Source organism: Pseudonaja textilis, chromosome Z, assembly GCF_049901715.1.
Source record: "Pseudonaja textilis isolate UNSWEBS1 chromosome Z, rPseTex1.2, whole genome shotgun sequence".
NCBI classification, from domain to species: Eukaryota; Metazoa; Chordata; class Lepidosauria; order Squamata; family Elapidae; genus Pseudonaja; species Pseudonaja textilis.
Window position 1 is genome coordinate 67,785,230 of NC_142008.1, and position 20,524 is coordinate 67,805,753.

General features: G+C 44.0%; 1 protein-coding gene and 1 long non-coding RNA gene across 2 annotated transcripts in view; one reads left to right on the forward strand and one right to left on the reverse strand.

The window, feature by feature from the left end:
- Positions 1 to 20,524, reverse strand: part of VPS41 (VPS41 subunit of HOPS complex) — a 197,998-nt gene that overhangs the window by 163,428 nt on the left and 14,046 nt on the right. Inside the window, exon 2 of the mRNA XM_026702255.2 lies at positions 20,306 to 20,344. Coding sequence (XP_026558040.2) covers positions 20,306 to 20,344 — 39 coding nt within the window. The remainder of the gene's footprint in view (positions 1 to 20,305; positions 20,345 to 20,524) is intronic.
- The window catches only part of LOC148124067 (uncharacterized), a 718,603-nt gene that overhangs the window by 51,551 nt on the left and 646,528 nt on the right, over positions 1 to 20,524 (forward strand). The gene's annotated exons all lie outside the window — the stretch shown is intronic.

The following is a 20,524-nucleotide window of genomic DNA, read 5'->3' on the forward strand; positions in this document are numbered from 1 at the left end:
CTTATAGTACTCTCCCCTCAGGGTGAAAAGGAGTATGCACTCTAGGAGTTATACACCCTTCCTTTTTCATGTTACCTTTAAACATACCTCAAGTAGTGAATGCGGATCATTGGCAGAGTAGAAAGCTACAAGCTGATTATAAAATTGGGGATTGGAAAGATGAGTGGCCCCCTGAATGAAAAATTCATTATTACGGCCCAGCTACTTGGGCAGCTGATGGCACTTGGGGTTATCGCACTCCAATATATATGTTAAATCGAATCATAAGACTCCAAGCTGTTGTAGAACTAATTGCCAATGAGACGGCTCAGTCTCTGCGCACCCTAGCAACCCAACAAAGGAAGCTTAGGGATGCAATTTATCAAAATCGCCTTGCTTTAGATTATCTCTTGGCAGCCGAGGGAGGTGTGTGTGGTAAATTTAACTTTACCAATTGTTGCCTGGAATTCGATGATGTTGGTGAAGTCATTGAGCAACGTGCTAGATGTATTGAGGATCTTGCTCATGTACCTGTCCAGAAATGGAATGGCCTTGACCTATGTGATATTTTTGGAACTTTGTTTCCTAAATTACCTGGTCTTCAGGCGATTGTTGCACTTGTTGGTATGATTGCTGCCGGATGTATAATTCTACTATGCATTCTACCTATTTTTGTAAAAACTATCTCTAATAGTCTTTCTATGTTAGTAGAGAAGAAGGCTACTGCTAAGGCGATGGCACTGTGGGAATATGAGAAATTGAACACTTATGAAGAACTTGTCCCTATTTGTGAAACTCCACAATAATCAGGAGATTTGGGTGAAGTTTGAAAGGGGGGAATGAAGCAGTCTAGAAGGTTCCAAACAAAGTATACATTTACCAGAAATCCTGTAAACCCGAAGTGTTGCTTCTTATAAAAATATTGTGCAAAACCGCAAAATTGCTGAAGTAAGGAACTGGAAATGACCATGTTACTGTAAACAAGGGTGGACATGGAAAATAACAGATGGTGTAAGATATCTGAGTAATCAAAAATGTACTTCTCACTTCCTCTATATTTCCTTTATAGAAATGTCTATATTATTCTCCTTTTTTGGTAAAATGGCGACTCCACCGGGACTCAAACCTGGAACCTTTGAATTAGAAGTCCAATGCACTATCCAAATATAGCAGAAATTCTTGCTTCCAAATCAGGACACAAGACCATGAAAGGTTGGCGAATACAGGTTTTATTTGTGAACAAGATTCAGAGCATTAACATGGCAAATTCTGAACCCCCGACTCTTCCTGATTCATTACTTTTATACATATCATGACCTCAGACTAGGCCGGGTCGTTCCTTCTGTTATACTACAACTTTAAAAGTACAACTATAATGACGTGGGAAAATACCCGAACAAAGCTGGATACCATACATATAAATACCCGCAAAAACTTAAGAATGTGTGTATGTATGTATGTATGCGTGTATATGTATATGTGTGTGTGTGTGTGTGTGTATTTTCTTAAGTTTTCGTGGGTACTTACATGTATGGTATTCAGCTTTGTTCGGGTATTTTCCCACGTCATTGTAGTTGTGCTTTTAAAGTAGCAACGTTTCGGCAGAATCTCATCTGCCATCATCAGCAGTAGGCTAGCCCCAAATTTAAAACTGAAACAACTATAAAAGTCTGACTCACAGACGAACATAATACAGAAGCCTGATGATGGCAGATGAGAGTCTGCCGAAACGTTGCTACAACTTTAAAAGCACAACTACAATGACGTGGGAAAATACCCGAACAAAGCTGAATACTATACATACGTACATATATAAACTATATATATATATATATATATATATATATATATATATATATATATATATATATATACACACACACACTTATATATATATATATCTTTGGTTATTCGGGTTTTCTCCCGCGTAAGACTGGCAGTATCTAGGCAACGTTTCGATGAAGTCTCATTCATCATCTTCAGGCTTCTGTCTTCGGCTCTGTGCTTCTCAGAGTGATGTGAGCTTGCAGCTGCTTCTTCCTTTTAACTGCTAGTGGGGGTGTGACTTGATTGGGTGGGGGCTTGGCTGTGTTCTGATTGGGTGTGTGTGTGTTCTCATTGGTAGGGGGTTGGCCGTGTTCTGATTGGCTGGAGGCGTGTTCTGTTCAGGTGGGGGCTTGGTTGTGCTCAGGTTAGTCTTAGTTGCTGGGGGATTTGAGCTGGTGAGCTGTAATCCTGCTGTTTGGCTTCGAGTTCGTGGTCGTGCTGCATCTTCATGGTGGGTATAAATTTGCTTCATGTATGGCTCGGAGGGGTTTGAAGTGGGTAGTGATGCAGCTGCAGTGCGGCTTCTGGTCCGTGGTCGTGTCTCATCTTCTGTGTGGGTGTGAGTCTGCTTTCTGCATGGAAATGTGGTGGTGGCATCTTGTGTGGCCCTCATGGGTGTGGGTCTGGTGTCATTCTTCATGTTAGGTACTCGTCTGTTCATGAGGGCGGGTTTCCAAATGGCTGGTAGGTGGGAGGTGTCATCTCATTTATTCATGCTGTGTGGGCGTTTTTCTATCTCTATGGCTTCTCTGATTATTCTGCTGTTGAAGTGTTCGGTTTTGGCGATAGTTCTGGTATTTTTAAAGTCAATCTCATGTCCTGAGGGTTTGAGGTGTTCGACCAGGGAAGAGGTCAGTTCTTCTTTTTTAATTGAGTTCTTATGTTCTTCAATGCATGCACTTATTCTTCTGTTAGTTTGTCCAATGTATGTAGTGGGGCAGGCAGTGCAAGGGATTTCGTATACTCCTTGGTTTTCTAATTCGATTTTGTCTTTGGGGTTTCTTAGGATGGTGGATATTTTTCTGTTTGTGCAGAATGCCGTTTTAATGTTGTGTTCTTGCATCAACCCAACATTTGTCATTTTGATCATCACTCAGGCATGTTCTGTGGATCAGCTGCTGACACCTGAGGCATAATGGATGTGAAAGGTTCTGGAGAGGAAGGTGATTCTGACACTTCCTCATCCTCCTGGCTCACGTCTGCATCTCTCATTAAAGCAGGTTCAAATTCCAATGCCAAACTCTCCTCATCACTCGAACCTGTGTCTTCTGACACATCAGACTCAAAGCGCACAGCAGGCTCAAACCTCCCAGTCACAACACACACATATATATATTTGTTTTCATAGATTTTCACCATCCAGCATGGCCCCCCATCCCTGGAGGCTAACATCTGTTGAAATCAGCAATCTGTCCGGCTCTTTGAACGGATACTCCCTCAAAAGCGCAGGAGACTGCCACCAGCAGAACAAGCGCAGAACCTGTGGGAGGATCTGCACCCTGGAGTAAGAGTTGCTGATGCCTGCTCATTGAAAGGGAAGCGGGAACCACTGAAGAGTCAGTGAGTGCAGTCTTGCCCACGGACAATACCAATGCAAGAGATCATCCTTCCCAGCAGTCTGGAAAGATGAGCCAAGGGGAGATTGTAGGGCAGATTGATGTGATGTGGACTGGATTAAGAGGTCGTCCAGGTAACACTGAAGTCTGACAGGAACTGCCCGAAGGGTAGCCAGCAATGCCGCCAGTACTTTGGTGAAAACTCTGGGAGACGACAGCCCGAAAGGAAGGGCCTGGTACTGGAAATACCTGTACTGATAAGAAAAATGAAGCAACTGGTAGTGATGATGCCAGATAGGAATGTGGAGATAGGCCTCCGTAAGGTCTATGGAAGAGAGGAAGTCATCCTCCTGAATGCTCTCTAGGATGGAATGCAAGGTCTGCATTTTGAAACGCCTGTGTGGGATGAATCTGTTTAAAAACTTCAGATCTAGGATGGCATGCCACCCCCCAGGTGCCTTTGGAACCACGAAAAAAACTGGAATAAAACCCTCACCCTTGCTGGTGCAAAGGAACTGGTTGAATGGCCCTAATATCGACAAGAAGCTGGATGGCCAATTCCATTAGGGCCATTTTGGCACCATCCCGTGATACAGGGCAGGTCACAAAATGCTCTGGAGGTGAAATAAATTCTAGTTGCAGACTCGATCTGATTGTATTGAGGACCCAGGCATCCAATCTAGACTCTTCCCATCTGGTGATAAAGAAGGCCAGATGACCTCCGATGGGAGGAGGGAACAGGCATTTATTTGGAGCGTCAGAAGGCATGGCCCTCTCCTCCTTGAAAGGGCCGTCTAACCGTATATTGATGCTATTGTTGGTTAATTGCCTCAGGGCACTGCTCCTGGCGTTGAGGGAAGCCCTCTGATGATGGGAGAAGAGAGGGGAAGGTTCAGCCCAGAAAGATGAGGGACGGAAATAAGGGGTTGGGCAGTAATCCACCCTCTTCCCCACCGAGGAGAGGACCTTCCTCTTATCCCTATTCTTGATCAAATATGGATCCAGGGCCTCACCAAAGAATTTCTCACCCGCATAAGGAGCTGATGTCAGCTTCCACATGTGGCGTGATTCAGATTGCCAGTTCCGGAACCAAAGTAGTCGTCTAGCTGTGATCAAGGAGACCATGGCTCTGGAGGCAAATTTTGCTGAACTCAGAGTAGCATCCACCATAAATTCAGCCGCTGCGATAATTTTATTTAGATCTTAGTGAGATTTAAAATTAGGCAGAGGAAGGCGCTCCTATACCTGATGCAGCCAGCAGAGTGAGGCTCTGGTTTAAAAAATGATGCTGCTGTCGATACTTGGACAACCCAAGCTGAGGCCTGATGGTTATGTTTGAGCGTTTCCTCTGATATTTTGTCCTCAGGCTTGACTGGTTTGGTGGGGGTGCCAGACGAGGAGAAGGAAGCTACTACTGGAGCATCCACTGAGGGGACCACAAGGGTAGAGGCCAAGGCTGTCCTACATTGTAGAAATGCCGATCATGTGATGAAGGTCTAGGCCAAGCAGCAGGGGTGGCACACAGTTCTTTAACAAGGTCCAAAAATAACAGAGGAGAAGGAAGAACCTCTGTGTGGACCACAGGTTTAGAGAAAAGAGTATCCCCTTGGGTTGAAGAATCCCTCTGAGGTTCAGGTGCCACTTCCTCTGGGGTCAACTGGGCAGTGACCAAGGCCTTCTGTAATAAGGGTTTAAATAAGGCTGGCATAAAGACCGCCATTGAGGCGAGCTAGTCCTGGAGGAAACTTTCTGCCTCAGACACATATGGATCTCTGATCTCATCCTCTTCCTCCTCTGCCCTGGAGGAGTGGCTATGCTCTGAGGGGAGTGAATAATCCCTTTCCCCATAATCCCCCCAATCAGATTGAGAAGAGGGCCTATCAACCTCCTGACGTCTAGGCTATTCCCTGTGTCTAGGAGGGGCCCCTAAAGAGGGATTGGGGAACCAGTCTTGTTCACCCCTCCGAGGGCAAAAGAGCTGTTGGAAGCCCTGTGCTAATCCTCACTGAATGGCAGAAAAGACTACTAGGGAAAGGAGCGTTGGTTTTACCTGAAACACATCTTCTAGTTGTACGGGAGGAGAATCCAAAGCACGGGCTGTCTTCCTTACTTAAAGATAGAGTCAATCAAAGTTTAGTCCAGCCCTCGTCCCACTGTGCATGCCCAGTTTCTGATGAAGGCGGATGATTGACTTGGAGAGTTCTTGGTGCTCTTTCTTGACCATTCCGTGCTCGGACTAAAGGTGGGATTTGGATTCTCCTCCCGTACAACTAGAAGATTCATTTCAGGTAGGACCAATGCTCTTTCTCAGTTGTACCGATCGGAGAATCCAAAGCATGGGATGTATCCAAGCTAATTGTCCTGAGGGTGGGCCAACTCCTTATCCCAAGCCGCCATCTCCGTGTAAATTCTTTATAGTACCCTTCTTCCAAAGGAAGTGTGATGACCCGTAGTCTCTCAAAATAACCCCAAACCCAAAACATATATTAAAATCCGGTAATGCCTTCAACTTAATTTCACTGTTTTATTAGGCACAGTTTAAAGTCACAAAAGTAAGTAATGAGGCAAAAAGAAAACCAAACAAATCGCATTGACAAGAGTTCCAAAGCAAGCCAAGATAACTAATCATAAACTCCAGGAAAATAATTGAGGAGAGTCCATGGGAAGAACGCCAGCAAAGATAAACCTCTTTCAAAGAAAACATTAAACTAAACTTTGACTCCAGCAATTCTGACTACGTAGTTACAAACTTATATACATAGCTCCCAGCTACAAACCACAAGGAGGATCATGGTAATCTCCTCCTGAGTAGACCTCGCTTTTCCCTGATCCTCTCCTCCTTGCGGGACCTAGGATGGATAGGGGATGGGCCTGCATCCTCCTCTGACTGCTCAGCCGGCCTCTGCCCTTTCCCACCCTCCTCCACCACCTCTGGGGCCAGACTCCCACTCCCTGTTGGCTGTTCCTCCTCTTCCTCAGAGTCAGTCTCCATCAAGGGCATGACACTATCCCCCCGCAGGGCCCCCTCCCCTGGGATCAGGCAGACGAAGACGTTGAGGAAACCGAGCATGAAAGTCCTGGACCAAACGAGGAGCATGAACATCAGTGGCATCGACCCAGGTGAAGTCCTCTGGTCCATAACCTTTCCATGCCACCAAATACTGAAATAGGCCTCGCAACTGGCGTGAATCTTGGATGCTATCCATTTTGTACTTCTCCTCTCCCAGAGGGGCTACTGGGGCCGGCAGTAATGGAGCTGATCTATGCAAACTGTCAGCCAAGGCAGGGACTAACAGGGAACAATGGAAAACAGGATGGATACACATGGTCCGTGGCAGGGAGAGACGATAAGCCACAGGATAAAGGTCCCAATGAACGGTGACCAAGCTTTTTCGATAGTCGTGTCATTGGTAAATATCGAGTAGAGAGCCAAACTCGATCGCCGACAGCTAAAGGAGGAACATTGCGACGATGTCAGTCTGCAAACTTTTGATAGTCTTCCTTGGCTCTCTCTAGTTGATCACAGACCATGTGGTGCACAGCTTTTAACTCCTGCAAAAACGTATCCACTGCTGGAACTGGGGATTCAGACGGGGCTAAAGGGAAAAATCATGGATGAAACCCATAGTTAGCAAAGAAAGGGGACACATGGGTGGATGCATGTTGAGCATTGTTATAAGCAAATTCTGCCACCAGCAGCACTTCCACCCAATTGTCTTGTTGATTATTGCCGAAACAGTGGAGGTACTGCTCCAAAATAGCATTCACTCTCTCTGTCCCCCCATCAATTTCAGGGTGATGAGCAGATGACAGACATGCCTGAACCTGCAGTTTCGCAAGTAGGATCTGCCAAAAGCATGCTGTAAATTGTAACCCCCGATCTGATACCATGCGATCTAGTAACCTATGCAACCAGAAAACATGGGAGATAAACAATTGAGCCATTATCTTGGACGATGGAAGACCTGCACACGGAATAAAGTGGGCCATTTTAGTCAACATATCCACCACCACCAAAATGGTTGTGGCACCATTTGATGATGGTAACTCAACGATGAAATCCAAGCAAACTGCTCCCCATGGTCGTTCTGGCGTAGGCAAGGGCTGCAAAAGACCAGGGGGTGCACCAGGAGCATACTTGGTTTGGTGACAGATCTCACAGGACACCACATATCCCGACGCATCATGTTTAAGTCTCGGGCACCAAAATGTCCTAGAGGTGAGGTGCAGCGTTTTGAACACTCCAAAGTGTCCTGCCGCCGGACTATCATGACATTGATGTAGGATAAGGCCACAAAGAGGACCTCCAGACACATAAATGCAATCACAGAACCGCAACAGGTCCCCAATATATGCCCAAGGAATCTCTTGTCTCCAATTCTCATCCAATTCTTGACGTCGACCTGCCACAAATGGGTCCTGCCACTGTGCCTCCTGAATCCTCACTCGAAGGTCCACAGGTTCCTCAGTGGCCGCAAACCGCTCCAACGGAATCACCGTCCAGGGCAAGATTTTATCCTCCCTTTGGGTATACTCGGGCTTCCGAGATAGGGTGTTGGCGCATTGATTCCCTCCACTCGGAACATAGGCCATCCAGAAATCAAATTGAGCAAAGAATAAGGACCATCTCACTTGACGCTGGTTCAATGTCCAAGCTGTACATAGGTGTTCCAAATTGTGATGATCCGTCCAAACCTCGATTTGGAGATGAGCCCCCTCCAGGTGGTGCCGCCATGTCTCAAAAGCGACCTTAACTGCCAATAGCTCCTTGTCCCAAATCGTATAGTTGTGCTCTGGAGCCGACAACTTCCGGGAATAATAAGCGCACAGCAACAAGGTGCCTGCTGGAGCATAGGACTGGAGGAGCACCGCACCAACATCCACATCGGAAGCATCTGTTTCCACCACAAATGGCTGACCTAAATCAGGGTGTTTGAGGATAGGCTCGGAAGCAAAGGCAACTTTCAATGCCTCGAAAGCTGCCTGCTCCTCAGCACCCCAATGGAACTTCTCCACCTTCTTGAGCAGATTAGAAAAGGGAGCAGTCAAGGCAGCAAAGCAGGGAATAAATGTGTGGTAGTAGTTCACAAACCCCAACAGTCATTGCACATCCTTAACACTCTGTGCAGGTTCCCACTCCTGCAACGATTGAATTTTTTCCGGGTCCATTTCCACCCCAGCAGGTGAAATATGATGTCCCAAGAAGTCAATCATGGTTTGTGCAAACTGACACATGTTTAGCAAACAGGTGGTTATCACACAAACATTGCAGCACCAGCTGCACATGCTGCCAATGTTCCTGCAGGGAGTCTGAGTAAATCAAAATGTCATCTAAATAAATGACCACGAATTGATCCAACAAATCAGGGAAAACATCATGCATGAAATGCATGAACATAGCTGGGGCAATGGTGAATCCAAAAGGCATCACGGTATACTCAAAATGCCTGTACCTGGTCTGAAAAGCTGTTTTTCACTCGTCCCCTGCACGAATGCGAACCAGATTGTAGGCCCCATGCAAGTCCAACTTCGTAAAGATCTTAGCTTGATGAAGCTGCTCAATCAGTTCAGGGATGAGGGGAAGCGGGTACTGATTCCTCTGTGATTGCATTCAACTTGCAGTAATTACAACACAAACGTAGCTCCCCCAATTTCTTTTTCACAAAAAGCATCAGTGCAGCCAATGGGGAGGTAGAAGGCTGGATAACTTCCTTTCTGGAGGTTTTTGTCAATAAAATCCCACAACGTGGCCAACTCCTGTTCTGACAGGGAATATATCCGACCCACCGGCAAGTTTGCATTGGGCAACAACTCGATTGGACAGTCATACACCCGATGCAGAGGCAACTGATCCACCTCCTTCTCCCCAAACACATCAGCAAAGTCCACCAACTCCACCAGTAGATCCAGGTCTACGGGCGTAGCTACACTCCCTGCACAGGAGTGCAAGCAATGGTTGGCACACTTCCTATCAAGGAACTGCACAGCTCCAGATGACCAGACAACATGTGGATCATGGGCCTGTAACCACTCCAAACCCACCGGAAAATGAGGCACTGTGGCAACGTAAAACAGTTTCCTCCTCCATGCTGCCGAATACGCATGCAAAGGGGTTTGGTTGCAGCAACCACAGGTCCTGAACGAAGGGGCCGACCATCTATCGTCTCCACCATTACTGGTGGGAATACCTGTTGCTGAGGAATGAACCACTGCTTAACAAAATGAGCATGCATGAAATTGGCTGTGGCCCCTGAGTCAATCAAAGCTGGAATCTCCACCACTCCCACACCAGGCACGAACACACTTGCTGGCAGCACAAGATGTTTCACCAATAGCGACTGCAGTGGAGATGTCGAAGATGTCAAAGGTGGCAAGGGTGGCAAGGTTGGTAATGATGGCGGGCATATGAACTTTACATCCCGACCTACAGACCCTCATAGGCCAAGCGATGCTTGTTTCCCGCCACCGCAGGTATCGCTGCTGTGGATGTCTTAACAGTACACTTGGCCTCAAAATGGCCTCAATTGCCACAATAGAGGCATAAACCATCACGACATCTATTCTTTTCTACTTAAGGGTGGCATGGGTTCCTCCAAAGGCAATTCCACCAAAGGTGCCAACTCATCCAGTAGCTCCAACAAGAAACCCTCCTGAAACTGGTCTAATAGTGCTGCCTCATTCCATTGTACATCCTGAGCAACCACCTGAAAACTAGCAGTATAATCCATGAGTGAGCCACGCCCCTGCTTCAACTCTTTCAAACGTCTATTTGCTGTTTGGCTTTGAACAGGTTCCTCAAACATGGCCTGAAACTGATGGCAAAACTCAGCATAATTGTCCAACATCTGGTGGGCTGGGTCAGCAGAGGCGTCGCCCAATGTGCTGCAGAGCCTGACAACAAACTAATGAAAAACCTGACCTTATCCTGATCAGTGGGAAAGTCCTCAAGCCGAAGGCTCATGTAAAGCTGGCACTGCCCAAAAAATGCTGGAAATTGGGCCAGCGAACCATCAAATTTATCTGGCACTGCCACTGGGGATTTTCGGCGTGGCTGCGGAGCTTGCATTTGTGCCACCTGTGCAGTCAAAAGAGCGACTTGCTGGGTTAACTGGGCAATCTCTGCTCTGAGCTGATGCATGGTCACCCCACAAAAAACAAAAATAAGTTGAAGGGGTGGCAGGAGTCAAAATGTGATGACCCGTAGTCTCTCAAAATAACCCAAAACCCAAAACATATATTAAAGTCCGGTAATGCCTTCAACTTAATTTCACTGTTTTATTAGGCACAGTTTAAAGTCACAAAAGTAAGTAATGAGGCAAAAAGAAAACCAAACAAATCGCATTGATGAGAGTTCCAAAGCAAGCCAAGATAACTAATCATAAACTCCAGGAAAGTAATTGAGGAGAGTCCATGGGAAGAATGCCAGCAAAGGTAAACCTCTTTCAAAGAAAACATTAAACTAAACTTTGACTCCAGCAATTCTGACTACGTAGTTACAAACTTATATACATAGCTCCCAGCTGCAAGCCACAAGGAGGATCATGGTAATCTCCTCCTGAGTAGACCTCGCTTTTCCCTGATCCTCTCCTCCTTGCGGGATCTAGGATGGAGAGGGGATGGGCCTGGATCCTCCTCTGACTGCTCAGCCGGCCTCTGCCCTTCCCCAGCCTCCTCCACCACCTCTGGAGCCACACTCCCACTCCACTGGCTGTTCCTCCTCTTTCTCAAAGTCAGTCTCCACCAGGGGCATGGCAGGATGTTTCAGCTGATGCAAATGTATCCAGTTTATAATTTCTGATGAATGGAGATGGCGATGACCACATTGCTGCCCTACAGATCTCTTCAATCGAGGCCTGTGTGTTCCATGCTGCTGATGTGGCTGCACTCCTGGTTGAATGTATCCAGCAACTGCAGTGTTTGGCTTTCATAAGTTTTTGTTATACATGTCCTGATCCATCTGCCTATGGTTGATGGTGAAACCCTTTGTCCCAATGAGCTCGGACTAAATGAAACAAACAATGCCTCCGTTTTTCTAATGGGCCTTGTTCTCTTAATATAAATGCGCATAGCTCTCCTTACGTCCAAGGAGTGCCATTTCCTTTCTAGGCTATGGACCGGTTCCGGGCAGAAGTCTAGTAGTACTAATTCCTGTGCTCTATGGAACATAGAATTGATCTTTGGGATAAAGGTCGGGTCTAATCTTAATATTACCCTGTTTGGGTAGACTATACAGAGGTCCTCTCTCACGCTGCCAACTCTGGCATTCTTCTGGCTGTTAGGCTATTAGGAAGGTTACCTTAAGGGTGACTGAGGGTAATCCTACTGCCACAGCGGTTCAAAGTCATGAGTGCACTTCGCACCCTTGTCAAATCCCAAGTAGGGTACCTAATGTATCACTGGTACCTATGTATCACTGGCTTTAGATTGGTTGCTCCCTGATGAACGAGCGGATTAGGGGATGTCATGAGAGGGACTCCAAGGTCCCGCAACCCAACACTGCTGCTATCACTGCTACCTGCTTCTGTAAGGTGTTAGGGGTTAAACTCTTCTCGAGGCCTTCCTGGAGAAAATCGAGCACTTGAGTAACTAACACTGTGGTTGGATCTATTTGTTTCTTGGAACACCAGGTTCCAAATGCTCTCCAAGTAGCATCATAAATTCTGTTGGTTGATGGGAGGGCAGGGCTGGCATTGCAGCGGTACGACGTGTGGTCTTGAAGCTTCAAGATCTCCGTCTATATCTCTGCTGCTGGATGGTCCTTTTGGACCTAAACCGTCCTGTAGAGACGGTGATAGAGAAGGGCATATCCTGCTGCTCCCAGGAACATTGCAAAGTCCCTTGTACATTCAGGAGAAGCCCTTTTTTCCAGCAGCAGAAAGGCAGCCATTGAAGCTGCTGAAGCTGGACAGCTCCGCAACAAAAGAAAGTTGGAGAGAAAGTGTGTCAGTTTGGTGAGATAATTTCTAATCATTATTATTTAAGAGAACACCCTAAATGACTGTAAGAAAAGTTAAAATTGAAGACAGAAGAGGTTAAGCGGCGAGCTTAAGCCTAAATCAAACTTAGTGTTTTTTTAATCCTTTTTATTGCTGGATTTTTTACAAATGCCTTTTAATTTTAAACTGGACTGGTCTTTTTTTTCTTTCTTTATAAAATTACTGAATAATTTGTGTGTGGGGGTGGGGGTGGGTGGGTGGGTGTGGGTGTGGGTGTGTAAGACTTTCTTCCTTTTTCTTTTTCAATGCCTTATTATATAGTTTTATTTGTACTTCTCAATTTCTTTTTTTTTTCTTTTGTTTTGAATATAAGGAGGGAAGTGAAAATAGAGGATAATAAGTAACACTTCCACCCAGAGGCTTGGAAACATTGTTTTCTTTTTCCTGTTTGAGTGTTTGATAACTTTGAGAAAAATAAGCGCTGGTGTTACATTTCAAGGACTCTGAGCCTGTTTATTGATATGATAGAGGGATGAACATGGAAGATTGTTTATAAAGGTGCTCCTCTGGTATATTATCAGTGGCTGGAGTCAGGAGTTGAAGGAAAGCTTGGAGTTGAAAGAAAGAAGATTGCATTGACCTTTGAAAAAGAACTGCAAATTTTGTTTGGAATTCAACAAGAGTCTTGGATATTATATAGTGGCGGTGTTTTCTCTTTGACAGAAAGCTTGTTTTTTCTTTTCTTTTTGGTGTTACCACTCTACTTTCCCCCTCATTTAGTTATTTTTAGCTGGACTGTGGCCTTTTGGGGGAGAAGCATGTGGGTTTTTTTTCTTAAAGAAGGTGCATTTCTTTTTTCCTTTTCTTTGGAAATATTATTTTTACGCATAGACAGACATATATTTTTCTCTCTTTTTTTTGCTGGAGATCGTTAATTGTAATATTTGGTTTATCCCACTCTACTTAATTGGATTAAGGTATAGAAGAACCTGAAGACATTTATATTTACTTTTTATTGTGATTGACCTGTAATTTTTTTTTTCTTTTTTAAACAACTGGAACTAATTGGATTAAGGTATACAAGAGCCTGAAGAGTTCTTCACTGTTATTTGGGATTACATTTGCCTTCCATATAAGTGGATTAAGGTATAGAAGAACCTGAAGATTTTGTATTGTTTGGAAATGAGTAGAAAGCTAACGGCTACTGGCTCTTCAATATCGACTTCCTCTTCTTCACCATCTGGAGGGCAACGATCAATACAGATGATGTTGCAGCAGGAAAAGGAACAAGAGAATGACAAGGAGGTAACATTTCAGATGATTGAAAGAAACAAGAGTGGAACATTGGGATGTGAGATTGACAAATCAGAATTTTATCTTAGATTTCAAAATATAGAAGGGAAAAAAATTGGCAGAAATAGAAATTCTGGCAGAAGCATTGGAGATAACCAAACAGAAAATGATGGATGGAATAGATGAGGTGTTTTGAGTTTTTACAAGGTATGCAATGAGAAATAAACTACCAAGAGAAGTCTATATAAGATTTACTAAGAAAGCAATTAAAACGCAAATACTACCAATTACAAGGGAAAAAATACTGAAATACAAAGACAAGGAAATTGTGGTTCTGAAACAAGTATCAAGAAGAGTGAGAGAGATGAGAAGAGAATATCAATTCCTGACTAAAATATTACTTAAGAAAGGTGTTAACTACATATGGCTGATACCAGAAGGTCTCATGTTTACATGGCAAGAACAAAGACACAGAATAAATTCAACTGAGAAAGCAGACCTATTTCATGCAGAATATTTTGGAGGGAAAGAGGAGGAAACTAATTGAATTCCAAGAGGAATGTCTAGCAGCGGCTGAAAAAGAAGGTGCAGTAGGCAGCAATGTGGAATCTAGAGAAGGGGTGTTGGTAAACTTACCAGTGAACGCCCTTTCTAGACACGCTGCGATAGAGTCCAGCATTGGGTATAACTCCGCCTTCTTATGACATGAGCTGAGTCTGCCATAATAAAAGGTTTGCCTCACCTTCCACCCCCTCTTCAATCACTCTCTTGATTACACTTGGTACCAACAGAAGTGGGGGAAATGCATAGAGCAATCCCCTTGGCCATGCTCCTTGGAGCGCATTGGTTCCTTCCGCTCCCTGTGTTCGGAATCTTGAGTAGAATCTCGGGAGTTGTGCACTTGTTGGGGTTGTAAACAGGTCCAGGACTGCTGTCCCGAATCTGTGCGACAGTTCCCTGAACAAGGTACGAGTATAGGCGCTACTCTGAGTGGTCGCCCATTGTTCTGCTGAGGCAATCTGCCTGAATCAATCTGAGCCAATCTGCCTGAATCTTTCCCACTCCTGATATGTGTTCTGCCCTGATAGATAGGAGGTATGTCTCCGCTCAGTGGCCCAATCGCTCTGCTTCTTGCATGAGTGCTAGGGAGAACCCCCCTGCCTGTTGATATGAGCCTTGGCAGTCATGTTGTCTGTCAGGATCAGCATGTGCTGTCCCACTATCACTGACCTGAAGGCCCTTAGAGCCAGGTGAGATGTCCTGGGCTCTAACCAGTTGATGTGGTTCTTGAGGTCTGAATGAGACCACTGACCGTGTGTAATCTGGTTCTGACAATGCCCCCCCCCAGCCTACTAAACTTGCATCTGTTGTGATTGTCAGTCAGATAGGTTCCTTGAACTCGTACCTTGGTTCCTGTATTGCCCTTGCCTGCTCTATGGTAAGGTAATAGGAACCACTGCAAGGTCCTTGCATGCAGTCTGGCCCAAGGTACTATCGAGATGCATGATATCATCTTCCCGAATATTTGTGACAGCAAGTCCAGTGTCACTCCCACGGCTGTGCTCACTTGATTTATTGATGACCTATTACAGCTCCTAAGTGTTGTAAATGCCCTGTCGGTTCTAAGTGGCTCTTTTCGAAATTCACCGAAAAGCCATGCTCTTCTAATGTTTGTATTGTAATTTCTAGATCACATTTTGCTCTTAAGTGTCGATGTCAACTGTATTAATATGTTGTCCAACTAGCATTTTACCCATATGGGGTTTGTCCTGAGAAAGGCTGCTACTATTGCCAGTACTTGGTGAATGTCCTCAGTGCCGAGAACAGGCTGAATGGTAGAGCTCTGTATTGGTAGTGTCTCCCTGCATAACAAAACCGCAGAAACTTTCGGTGCCTCTTGGTAATAGGTGTGTTTAGGTAAGCATCTGTGAGGTCTACTGAAGTCAGGACATCCCCCTCCCGGATGCTCCCTAGTATAGCTCGCAGGGATTACATCTTGAATCTCCTGTACACTATGTGCCTGTTTAGTAATTTGAGATCCAAAATTGGTTGTTCCAGCCGTCACTTAGTATACCGGAATGCCCTGCTGGTCGAACTCCTGAAAGGGCGTCTTCCCTTGAACCGTTGTCCACTCCTATCTCTAAATCCTGACCTATCTGGATGTCTCGTAGGGGTCTGTGTATACTGTCTCTGTGGGTCCTGGGAGTGACTGAAGCCAGCCCCCTGAGATAGGAAAGGGCTGTTGCCATGTATATGGTGAAGATCACCTATCTGCCTGACCAAATTTCCTTGGTAAGACCTTCCTCTTGTCCTTGGTTTCTATCAATAATGGCTCAATGGCATCCCTGAAAAGTTTGTCCCCTTTAACTGGAGCGGATGCCAGTTTCCATTTATGTTTCAGATCCACCTACCAGTGATGGAGCCAAACAAGGATACTGAAGCTGCTATGGCCTTGGTTGCATACTTGACCCCATTAAGTGTGGCATCTGCTATGAACTCTGTTGCAGCAGTTATTTTGTTCAAATCCTGTTGCAATCGAAGATCACCAGGTAGTATCCTTTCCTGCATCTGCTCAAGCCATCTCAGGACTGCTCTGCTGAAAAAGGATGCCTTTATCGACCATGCCACGGCCTGGTGTAGCTTTTGTAGGGTCTGTTCCGTTTTCTTATCCTCCCCTTTTAGACCATCCTCAGCTTGTTAGCCAGCACTGTAGCAGACATGGAGGCTGCCATTGGGTTGTCTGTCGTGGGAACTGGAATTAGGTCCACTAGTTCCGCATTATAAAATCTCTTCTCATTCCCCCATCATGGGGAAAATGACTGGTCTGTCCCAATTCTTGAAGAATCCAAAGCATTATTACTATAGTTTCTATCTTTCTTTCTAAGCACTCTCTCCTTGTGTCTCCTTGGCATGAAGATGGGATCAAAACCTGGGCATGCACAGTGGAAAGGAGGCTGGACTAAACTTTGATTGACTCCATCTTTAAGCAAGGAAGCAGGAGACAGCCCACGTTTTGGATTCTCCGACCCATACAACTGAGAATGTCAGAGGAACCACTGCCTGAGTGGACTTCTCCAGGACCTAGGCCAGCAGCAGTGGGGGTGAAGGTAGCTTTGGGGCTATGTCTAATGCTACCCTGAGCGGGCTGGTTGGCAGGTAGAATTGTAGGGGCCTGAAGAAAATGAAGTCCTGATTTGCTAAGGTCTTGGGGACCCCCTTCCACCTATGTTACCACAAGAGACCAGGTTTAGGTATAGGAGAAAGAAGAAGAGTGGAGTCTCTCTTCCCTGGGCCCCACAATTTGTGCTTCCATTGGAAGGGAAGCCTCTGCAAACGTTCCCTCATTTGGTTGAGTTTTAGCAAACCGCCTCTTGAGTGCAGCACGTCTCCTTTTTTCAGCCTTTAGTTCCGCTTGGGAAATATTCTTTTGAGCGAAGGCTTTGGCCCTGATTTTTGTTACTGCTTCCCTTTGAGCTGATTGGCCACACTGCCTCTTCCTTTTTTTTTTCCTTCTGGGCCAGGGCGGGTTATGTGCCTCAAATCCAGAGGCTTCTGTCTGCTTGGAGGCATCCATGATTAAACCAGGTGTACACAAGAGGTGCTGGAAGTAACCGTCAATATGTGTCCCCTGATCTCACTGGGATAGTTCTCTCAGAAATATTGCCACAGGATAGGACAAAATGATGCTTCTGGATAATTAAAATGGCCACCAGCCTCATGTTTTGTGCTGTGGTAATAAAATGGCCACCTGCATGAGGATAAATTGTTGGAGGGCCTTTGTCATTCTATAGGCTCTAAGAGCCCCTAGAGAAGAGAGAAACCCAGGAGCGAAACTTTTAGAATCAGAGCAGCTGTGTGTCAGAAGCTTGAGATCAAACCTGCAACCTTGATGAAATTGTTGGAGGGCCTTTGTCGCCCTATAGGCTCTAAGAGCCCCGAGCAAAGAGAGAAACCCAGGAGCGAAACTTTTAGCCATGGAGCAGCTGTTTATCAGAGGCTCGAGATCAAACCTGCAACCTTTTTCAGCTAATTGCTAGCTATGATCCTTAACTCTGCTCCCAAAACACGAAGCTCGTTTTGACTAGCAGCTGAGTCAAAGCTGGGGGATCTGGCTAGAGGCTGGACTTTTATATGGCAGACTCAGCTCTATGATGTAATAGGGAGGAGTCTAACCTACCCTGGACTCTTGAAGCAGCATATAGGAGAAAGTATGAGTTTGGTGGTCCCTGAGGTCCAAAAGTTTGGTGACCCCTGCTTTGGAGATTAGTTTGACATCTCTTTTCAAGCTAAAGCAACATTTTTTTTGCCTTAGTATTGAAATACTATTTAATATTTGTTCCTTATAATTTCAAGGAGGAATGAAATTAGTCTATGGGCTAGATTAAAACAAGAGTCTATAACATTTCAAATCACATATAGAGTTACAAAAATAAATTGAAAAGCAGGAACACTGCAACCATTTAAGAAAAGGATGTATTACAATTGGGTTGATAGAAAGCTGTCTCTATAAAAAGGTTTGCTTCACAGAAAAAATCAAGATCTAAAAATAACTTACAAGTATTACACATGCAGTAGTGATATGCATTTTGTTATACATACTGATCTTGCACTTTTAAATTATTTATATATATATATTAATTATACATTTATATAAAAAGATTTATTATGCTCTAGAAATAGACAGTAGTAATTCTACGACTCTTTTGCTATACAATATTACTTGAAATATTCCTGATGACAGTAGTGGGGCTTGTTCAGGAACGTGTATAGGCTTACTTGTCTAAAAACAGGAATCTCACAGATAAAAAACTATATACTGAATAATTCTGGAACAAGACAGCAGAGGTGGTGTTCAGCAGGTTCTGACCAATTCTGGAGAACTGGTAGCAGAAATTTTAAGTAGTTCGGAGAACTGGAAAATACCACCTCTGATTTTACTATATCTTTCCCCTGCCACGCCAACCAAGCTACACCCACAGAACCGGTAGTAAAATTTTTTGAATATCACCATTATAAGACAGCATATGTGTGTGTGTGTGTATGTGTGTGCGTGTGTGCGCGTGTGCTCAAGGGCGCGTGCGCGCACGCACACACATACACATACATACATATAAAATTTGTGATGTATGGCCAAGATCTATTTATAGAAGAGTAAAATATTCCTATAAATTCTAATCATTATGATGTAAGAGCCATGGTGGCACTGTGGTTAGAGTGCAGTACGACAGGTTACTTCTGCTGATTTCTGGCAGTTCGAGTTTCACCAGCTCAAGGTTGACTCAGCCTTCCATCCTTCTAAAGGCAGTAAAATGAGGACCCAGATTGTTGGGGGCAATATGTTGACACTGCAAACTGATTAGAGAGGGCTGTATAGCACTGTGAAGTGGTATATAAGACACTAAGTGCTATTGCTATTTTATTTGTTTTACAATTTTTGTATATCTTTGTATTAATAGTCTTGGTTAACCAGTAGGCCTGTGGATTGAAAAAAATGGACTCAAACCAAGACGAATTCCAAAAATGATTTTAATGGAGTAAACTTTAAGACACTTATAGAAACAAACAGAAATCATGTATTTAAAGGACTGGATCATGTCCCTTTGGCATAATAAGAACCCCAAATCAAAACAGCAAATAAGTTTTTGGCAGTTTCAGGTAGTCTTCAAGTTACAACAACTGATTCAGTGACAGTTTGAAGTTACAAAGGTGCTGAATGCAGGAATTATGACTGATACTTGAAATTTCATTTGCCAAAGTGTCCCCCCAATCAAATGTTCACCATTTCTGATCTTTGCTGGTGGTTTTCCATAGGCAAAGTGAACAGGGAAGTCAACAAGAAAGGTCACAAGTCACTTCTGTAAATTGCTCCTGCCCTGAACTGATTAAAGATAATCCACAAGCATGATCAATGCCATCTCAGAGCCATAATGTGGCCTGAAACCTAACTGAAAAGTTCCAGATCATCCGTTTTGTCAAGGGCAAGCCTACTTTCTTTTTAACAACCTTGCCTACAAAATAAAGGTTGGAAATAAGACTATAGCTGATCCACTATCATTATCTTCTAATGTAACACAACACACATTCATATAATTCAAGTTTCACCAATCTTTACTAGTAACATGTGACAGTGAATTGTAATTTTGTAAATAGCTTGTTGTACAAATGCGTGGTTATAAAGATCCCAAAGTCATTTCAGAAACAATTTTCATTCAATTTAAATACATTTTTTTAAAAATAAGACAATGTGTGCATTGTGGACAATCATATGATTCAAAGGCCCAATTTGCCAAAATGAATGAAACAAATTAGAGCATCATAATAAATACCAATTTTTATTTGTATCAATCTCATTTTATATATGCAAAACAAAAACAACAGCTTATAGGTTTCAATTCCTCATGAGTAGTTAAGATATATTCTTTCAGCAGAAAAACTTCATCCATATTTATTATCACTTGCGTAGCAGCACAGAACTCGTTTTTTAACTGAAGCTTAAGAAATTCCTTGCCAACACTTGCCATAAAACTATAATCAATAGTTTGTAAATTTTAAAAAAAACTTTCATATCTACAATGAAGCAGAAAAATCAGGAATGGGGAAAAATAAAGGCATGTATACATACGTATTAATAAAGACTGTACATTTAATGAAACTACAATGTGCGAAAGTATTTTTGCAATGTGTAAAAATAAAGGCCCTTCAAAATAATCTTACCTCAGATTCATCTGTTGTTTCTTCATCAGTCACAGGCTCCTGAAAATCATATATAAGAGAAAGAAATTATGTGGAAAAAGTTAATAAATTAACCCTAAAGTTCACTGTGTTTAATGGAATTCATTCCTCAATAAATACCAGATTTCTGTCTCAAAGTATGTCTTTTGTTTGAGGAACAGGAGTGGGAAAGAGACTTGTTTAAATTTAAAATAAAACATA